The sequence below is a fragment of the Balaenoptera ricei genome, chromosome 11, assembly GCF_028023285.1.
Source record: "Balaenoptera ricei isolate mBalRic1 chromosome 11, mBalRic1.hap2, whole genome shotgun sequence".
NCBI classification, from domain to species: domain Eukaryota; kingdom Metazoa; phylum Chordata; class Mammalia; order Artiodactyla; family Balaenopteridae; genus Balaenoptera; species Balaenoptera ricei.
Window position 1 is genome coordinate 64,930,698 of NC_082649.1, and position 8,762 is coordinate 64,939,459.

Genomic DNA, 8,762 nt, shown 5'->3' on the forward strand with positions numbered 1-8,762 from the left:
AGCTGCTCTCCCTGAAGCCACAGAGTGGGAGGGTCACGGGGGGTGTGGGTTTCAGGTCCTTTTGGGGGGCCAGATTGTCAGGCAGGTGTGTGATTTGAGGAATAGACTCCCTCCCCTCCAGCTTGTAGTCTGTTCTATCTGCCGGGAACCCCTTTTTCAGCCGAGCCCTGAAAATCATGAAGAAACCCCCCCTTGGAAACAGGCATGTCGCTGGTTGGTGTAAAGGCTGGTGGGGCCCATCTGTCCCTTCTCTGTTGTGTCACACCCCAGGCTGAAGGAGTCACTGGTGCCCCATGACTGTCAGGAGAGCCAGAGGTTGTGAAGGGTGCAAACGCGTTAAGTGCTGGTAGAATTTCAGCCAGAATTAAGTGGATTCACCAAAGGAAGGAGATTTATTTTGTGATGCTGTGGGTAGGGAGAACGAGTGTGGGTGACATATAGCTTGATCCCACTGCCAGCATTGAAGAAATAGGTGGGCATCACTGTCGGTTGGTACCGCAGGTGCTGGAAAAAAAGGTAAAGACACTTGCTCAACTGTGCTTCTATTCAACCCAATATATCCAAAATGTTATCGCTTCAACTTGCAGTTGAGAGAAAACATTTTTCCTGAGATATTTTACATCCTTTTTCTGTCCTAAGTTTTGGAAATCTGGTGTGTGTGTTTGCACTGACAAGACATCTCATTTCTGACCAGCCCCATTCCAAGTGCCGGAGAGCTTCATGTGGCCAGTGTTGGACAGTACAGTCCAGACCCTCACTGGGCTGGAGCTGCGTGTCTCTGCACCGGCATTTTTTTTTGCCCGGAAAGAATCTGCTGGTTTTACGGGACTGTGTGTGGCCTTTGTGTCACTCTTGCAGTCTTGTTTTGTTTTGTTTCGTCACCACTGGATATTTTTGCCTCACCCCAGGACTGCGGTCTGGAGCTCAATGATGAAGATGGTCACCGCTGCTACCCCCTGGAGGACCACCTGTTCTGTCACTCCTGCCACATCAAGAGGCTGGAGAAGGGTCACTCATCCACAGCCCTTCACCAGCACCACTTCTAGCCAGAGCCTCCTGCAGACCTCACGGTGGGGAGGAGGAGCCAGGGTTGCACCATGAGAAGTCCGCGGGTTAATTCCTGTCACCTCTGGGGAGGGATTGGGGGCGGGGGAGTGGAGGGGAGGCAGGTGCCTTTCCTTTAAACAAGGAGGGGATCCCTGCTGGTCTGGGATTATGTATTTTCCAAGTGCCTTTCACTGCTGCCACACCCTCATCAGATTACTCAGGAAGAAGCCCCAGCAAGCGTGGCATGTGACAGGAGATCTCATTAGTGTGACTGAATGAACCTTCCTGTCCCCTCTGGGAAGAGTTCACACTTCAGTGGGAAAGGTTTGCACTGAAGAGAGATTTCAGCTGCCGATATGTTCAATCCTTTCCCTCCCCTTCGGAAAATACCTGCACCCAAACACCCCCTCCCAACCCCTCCCCCGCCCCTCACACACCATAATTTAAGATTTCCTTCCACTCCAGAGCTTCAGTTCTTCTGTAGAATGGCTGCAAATTTTAATTGCATCATTGCAAGAGGGATGCTCTAACGTGTGCTTTGTATCTTAGGAAGAATTCACTTGGTAAAGCAGAGCCAAGGTGTGAAATAAGTGAGATGGGGTTTTCTCCTTGTGGCCTGATAGCATTCTGTGTGCCCCTGGAAATCGTCACTCCTTTAAAGGCAGCTGGCGGCCTGAAGGAGGATTGATCCTGTTCTAGGAAAGTGTGCTTTGGGATGAGAACTTGGTGCAGGCACCAGGCCTCTTTTGCCCGCCTGTTGTGCTTTTTTTCCTCTGGAGCTCTCAAGAATCTGGGACTTCAGAGTTCCCCCTGCAAAGGCTGGTCTCGGGATCTTTTGTGGGGATCCTCTTATGCCTATTTTCGCTTCTTTAACAATGGACTTTGGGGATGTGTGCCCACATACTGAGACCTGACCCCTTATTAATGAGGAGAGTTTTTGTGTGTAAGATCTCAAAGCCAGCCTGGGAGAGAGTGCCTGAGCGTAAGTTATGATATTCATTTCACAGGTTTCTCTCTTGCCAATTCAGGCATTATGCTTGAAGAAACCAGTATAAGGTACACTGCTTTTGTCTGTTTTTTTTTTTTTTTCTTTTTCTTTCTGTAAAAATTGTTTCCCTCTACTTTCAGCCTCCCACACACAAAAAATACCTCACAGATAAGAGCTTCAAATTAAGGAGGAATTTGGCCATCACACTGGACTCAGCCAGTGTGTGTTAGGAACCTCTGGCTTCACCCAGGTCAGACCAGTGGGTCAGGGCACTGTAATCTTAACTAAAGTTCAGCTGGGAATAGATCTGATTGATACTGGGTGCTCCTGCCTTACGCATTTCATCATGCTGGCCCCCCGGGATGGCAAGAGCTAAGGGAGGGCCACCTACTGGCAGGATTTCAAGGCCACCTCTGCACTGAAGAGGCAAAATGTGCCCTGTGTGTCACACTCCTGAGGCCAGAGGTCAATACCCCTGGAAATTTCAGTGAGAAGAAAGTGTGAGAAAAAGGTTGGCTAGCATTTGGCTTCTCAGCCCACGGGGAGGGACCCCGGGCCTTGTTGCAGGAGGGCAGGGGCCATCTCACCACTGCCAGCCAGGCTGGGAGCATGGCGGCTGGCATCTGCTCTCTGCCGCCTCACCTCACATCCAGAGGGAGGGGATTGGGTGGCTGGGGCCTCGGAGGGCATCAGTGGAACCCAAAGGCACAAGGGACTCACAGACTATTCACTGGGCCCAGTTCTACTTCTAAACCATGCTTTGACTCATTTGGTAGCAGTTGCCTGTAAGAAGCACAGAAATGGCACCATGGACTGTCTTTTCCATTTTTGTTAAATTCATTCTGCTGGAATCCTTTGGCCAGATGTTACTTCAGCCCAAGCTGTGTGATTCTATTGGTTCCTTTTCACAGGCTGAGCCTCCTAAAAACCCATGAATGTTTTTAGGAGGGCTAAAAATCCAGGGGGCTGGGGAGGTGAACCCTGGGGTCCCCCCCTCCCTTCCCAGCACATCATCCAGCTCAGCCTTGGCAAGGCTGGTGGGCAGATGGAGCCAGCCAGTGTGTCTCAGCCTGTCTCTGCCAACCTAGGATTATTTCTGGCCTTGATGACACACCTTTGCTCCACTAATCAAGTCAAGCAGAAGAAAGAAAATTGCCTTGGAGCCACATCAGAAGTAGCAGGGATTTGTTTGCAAATTGGGTAACAGTTGAGCCTTGAACAGCATGGGTTTGAACTGCATGGGTCCATTTATATATGGATATTTTTCAGTAGTAAATACTGCAGTCAGTACTACACGAGATCTGTGGTTGGTTGAATCCACGCTGCAGAGGGACCATGGTTACGGACGGCTGACTATAAGTTATGAGGATTAACCCTTAAGTTGTTCAAGGCATAACTGTAGTTTAAAAATCTGATTCATTTTTTAAATGAAATTTTTTAAGTGGCCTTGATGTAATTTTGATATCTCAGCAAATATTTTATACTGCTGAAGAAGAACAATAAGAGAATTTCTAGACACCCTAGAAATCTGAGCAGCAACTTCTCTTACTGTCAGTGTCCCTGGAGAGGGTACTGGGTAGGAATCTCCTACCAGTTTTGTCTCCTCCTCAGGCCCTTGCAAAAAAGCCATGAATAGATGCCCACTTACCTGGTATTTTAAACTTTCTATAAATTATTAGCCAAATAGAGCTATAATGGGGTTGTATTTATAGGCATGTAGAAAGAACACACAAGCACTTCGTAGACCAGGATGAATAAGTTTGTTTTAAAAGGTAGAGCAGATAGCCTTATCTTGAGTTCCCTAGATGACTCTTGGGCTTTAGATAAACAAGAATTATGGCCTGATTCCAGACGCCAAAGCCAGCCTCCAGCCTTCTCCTTTGCCTCACTTTGCCCTCTAGTTTTTTCTTGTCATTTCTTCCCCCCAGCTAGAGTCATTCAAAAACGGCCTGAGTGATCTGAGAAAAGCCAGGAATGCAGTTTGGCCTGTCATAGCAGGATCCTCTCTCTCTGACATTATCCTCCCATCTGTGGTTGAGTAGAGAGTAATTTGTTCATTTTTCACACAGAAGGGCATTGAGTTCTGTTGGGTCATTGCCTGCACGTGGCGGCAGGACTCAGGACTTTCTATTTCTCCGTGGTTAGTGCTTGAGCGAAAGCCTCTTTCGGCTGAGTCCACTGAGGTTGTGCCACTGCGTCCTGGGTGGCCGGTGGGATTATCAAGGAGTTCTGATTGCTTTCAAGTGCTGCCATCACCTTGTTTTAGTGGACTTGAGTTACCCAAGATGAAAAACAGAAATGTTAGAATTTGAGAGAATGATCTGGAATTCACACTCCTTTGCAGGCTGTTTTTGTGTGCCGTTTCCCACATGTGTGAAAGTATGAGAGCTATGATGGCTGCTAGTGCCCTTGCAAAGAATGTGTGCAAGACTTGACCCCAAACCATTGTTGCTTGATGCACTTGTTAAAACTGTCGACCAGGAAACCAAGTGCTTTGTATTCTCCTTTGTGCCAGGAATGAGTCCTAATTTCCCAGTTACTATTGGAAGTAAATTTTAAAAGCAGTAGGAAAAAGATGAGGAAGATGTGTTAGCTATCAATTGTTCTGAGCCAGAACTGGACAGATGTGGGAAATTTCTATATAGTGTATGAAAGTTTCACTCTGCAGGGAAATTATTTTCCCGTGTCTCTTCTTTTACTTTAATTGGTTCAAAATATTGTTCCTGTAAAATTATTCAAAATTTTACTGTTACTATAAAATTATTCAGAATATTGTTACTATAAAATTATCCAAAATATCATTACTATAAAATTATTCAAAAATTTACTGTTACTATAAAATTATTCCAAATATCATGACAATAAAACTGCCTTAATTTGTAGACTATTAAAGTGATCTCCAACATAATCATGTTTACTGGGTCTTCTTTTGTGTGTATGGAGTACGCAGATGGGGCTTTTTGCTAACGGGATTTGGTCTTTTAGAGCTCTGGATTCTTTTTGTTTTCTTTCTTTCTTTTCCATTATGGTTGATCACAGGACATTGAATATAGTCCCCTGTGCTATACAGTAGGACCTTGTTGTTTATCCATTCTGTATGTAATAGTTTGCATCTGCTAATCCCAACCTCCCAGTCCAACTCTCCCCCGCCCCCTTGCCCCTTGGCAACCACAAGTCTGTTCACTATGTCTGTGAGTCTGTTTCTGTTTCGTAGATAAGTTCATTTGTGTCATAGTTTAGATTCCACATAAAAGTGATATCATATGATATTTGTCATTTCTCTTTCTGCCTTACTTAGTATGATAATCTCTAGGTCCATCCATGTAGCTGCAAATGGCATTATTTCATTCTTTTTTATGTCTGAGAGCTCTGGATTCTTAAAGGAATATTCGGGCGTTGAAACTGTGTAGGGTCTCAGATTTTATCCTACTGGCAAGCTAATAAGCTAGCATGCCATGGTTTTGTGGATTCTGGCAGAAGTTATAAGACTCCTGGGTCAGAGGCAAAGGACACTTTATTACTCACAGTAGCAGCAGTAGCATTTCACACTGTCAGCCTTTGCACTATTTGCCTGAGCGCCAGTTCCTACAGGGCCCCATGAAGAGGGCCAGGTGACACCTGCACATGCGGTGGGCTGTGTTACAAGAGGAAACCCAAGCTTAGAGAACCACAATCTTTTATAAATGGGCAGTAAACCTGCCTGACTTTTGCTCCAGAGAGAGACACTATCTCTTCCATCCAAGTCTGTTTACTACACAAACATCCTTGAAAAGGTAGTCTGGAAGTAAGGCAGTGCCTCCCTCACAAGATGTGTAGGAATGTGAGAGACCCTGGGAGAATCGTCTTCCAAGCATGCAGTTTCTTCACCTGGGACCTTATTATTGAGACTTCAGGTCATGCTCAAAACGGTGGTCGTTTTGTCTCCTTCCCTTTTGTGTATGTTAGTTACTGTTTTTTCTAATGAGGTTATGACCAAAGAATTCCAGAGGTGAGTGACCCTCTAGATTTAAGGCAACCACATACAGGAAGGCAGGACTTGCAGAGGGAAGGGGCAAGCAATGAGAGAGTGGCTATTCCGATTTTACAAATGTAGGCTGCTGTTTTTCTATGACCCTGATGCTACAAGGGATGAAGATGTAGTCAGGGGAAATGTTGTCTGGGCCAGGGTGTGCCCAGGACTAGAGATGAGGTCTCCCGATTGCTAACTAGCATGGGAGAAGGGGTGAGGAGCCAAGGTATGTGATTGCCATCTATACCCAGACAGGGAATAGCCCTGAATCTACTCATGTGGTCAACCCTCTGGTGCACAATAAGCCCTCGGGCAGGGTGGCTTTGGGGTCAGAAGCCCGGATTGAAGTTCTAACTCAGGCTTCACCACCAAATTGCTCAATGAACGTAAGCAAATTTAGTTTCCTCATCTGTAAAAATAGGGATAACAACCGAACTTACCTTACAGGACTATTGTGGAACTGACTGAATTAGTCCAAGTAACGAGCTGAGCTTAGAGCTCTTAATTTTTCAATAATAGTCACAGGTTTTAAGACTTACTTGATCTTTCCATTGGGACAACTAACAAAAGAAATTACAAATGGGTTAAAGTACATGGAAAAAACAATACAAACACAATTTGAAAAGAGCAACAGGGCTTCCCTGGTGGCGCAGTGGTTGAGAGTCTGCCTGCCAATGCAGGGGACACGGGTTCACGCCCTGGTCTGGGAGGATCCCACATGCCGCGGAGCAACTGGGCCTGTGAGCCACAATTACTGAGCCTGCGCGTCTGGAGCCTGTGCTCCGCAACAAGAGAGGCCGCGATAGTGAGAGGCCCGTGCACCGCGATGAAGAATGGCCCCCACTTGCCGCAACTGGAGAAAGCCCTCGCACAGAAACGAAGACCCAACACAGCCATAAATAAATAAATAAATAAAATATTAAAAAAAAAAGAAAAGAAAAGAGCAACAGAAGAAACCATAGGGTAAATATTGGTAAACTGGAATACATAAAAGTGAAAATTACTTGAGGTTCAAAAATATTATAAGGAAAAGGAAAATATAACAGATAAGCTAAAAAAATTGCAATGCGTTCGATAGCTGAAGAATTAATATCCTTAATGTATTTAAAAGTTTAACAAATCTATAAGAAGAAAATGAGTACATATATCAAGAGAAAATATATACATCAAGTAATATAAGTAAAAGGAAGTTCCGTTTTTCAGTTAAGAAAAGTGCAAAAAAATCATAATGAAATTTATAATACTCAGGGTTAGCATGCAAGGAAACTGATGCTATTGATAGAAATGTGTATTTGTTTAAATTTTTTGGCAGGCAACTTGAAAATATGTACCAAAGTCTTAAAAAGTCGATGAAATGGACCTTAAAAATGTCTCTCTGATCATTCAACATCTAAAAATTTGTAAGATATCAGAAATAATTCAACATAGCATTATTTTTAAAAAAGTGTTAAACTGACAACCCAGATTCCCAACAAAGAGGGTAATGTTTAAAATATCTAGTTTTTTTTTTTTAAAGATTTGATGAAAGTTCATAATAATGCAGTTGACAGGAAAATTAGTTATTTCTGAGATATACATTTTAAAGTAATAACTAGGATTATGACATAACATTATACCAGAACATATAAGATTTTTAGAAATTTCATGTAATATATCTAGTTTTTTGATGGGTTATCTTCAAAGAATATTTAATGACCATAAATCTCAGACAAAAAGCTAAGGGGACAAAATGAGAACACAAAGACATTTGTGACAAAACCCCAAATTTGGAAAAACTACGTGTGTAGGTTTATATTAAAAAGTGTGGAAGAAAAAGTCCATAAGGAAAAAAAAATTATGACGTTAATAGTAATGACGGGGGGGGCGGGGATTATGACGTTAATAATAATTATCTCGGGATGGGAATTTGCGTTTTTTTGATTCCCAGTACTTTTCTGTATTTTACAAGTTTCCTGTAATTTGTTCAGGAGGAAGAAACGTTATATTGGAGAGATTAATTGATCGATTGAATGATTAGTTATGGACAGTGTCGGATGTTTCAGCCACTCTTCAGGTTTGACTCTCCTTTCCGCCACAGACCTTTCGGTCCTTCTCAGGTCTTCCCCCCAGGCGCCAATAAAATGAGGGGTAATATATAATACTAGATTACCTGGGGTCTTCGTACTGTAAAAACACCCATGTGCTAAGGTTTCCCGATTCACTGGGGACCAGGAGCTCTCAAGGGACAGGGCTGCAGACTCCGATCACTTTGCGGACCCCCTCTAACGCGCGCAGCCGCACTGCAGCGTTCCCGTCTCCGGGGCAGGTTAGAGCCAGAGCTCACCAGATCCTGGTAAACTGGGACTGTGCCGCTTTTTACGTCACCGTAGGGGTTCTGCTCCACGGGAAAAAGGGCAAGAACTGCTGCCTTAAATGCGCTTTTGTGTCATCCGCTAGCTAACCTCGGGCCACAGCACGCCCCCCTACTGCAAACTACCACCATTCTAGGTGTGTTTTCCTACATGTACCCCATTTACAGAGTCTCCTCGTGTGCATCATTAATTAGGACGCTTTGCAGCTTACAAACCGCCTCACACAACTCCGGCTTCCAAACACAGCTTAAAAAATGACATTTCGGGCAGAGTAGCGTTAAAATTCAAGATATTTAACCTTCACACCAGAGTCCTTTCTATGGACGTTCTGTAACATCAAACCCAGGTGTGACTAAAAAGTACGCCT

At 44.3% G+C, this 8,762-nt stretch overlaps 1 protein-coding gene across 1 annotated transcript in view; it reads left to right on the forward strand.

Moving 5' to 3' along the window:
- LIMD1 (LIM domain containing 1) overlaps window positions 1–4,933 on the forward strand; it is a 71,993-nt gene extending 67,060 nt beyond the window's left edge. Inside the window, exon 8 of the mRNA XM_059939418.1 lies at window positions 909–4,933. Coding sequence (XP_059795401.1) covers window positions 909–1,046 — 138 coding nt within the window. The 3' untranslated portion in view covers window positions 1,047–4,933. The remainder of the gene's footprint in view (window positions 1–908) is intronic.
- Window positions 4,934–8,762: the final 3,829 nt, after the last annotated feature.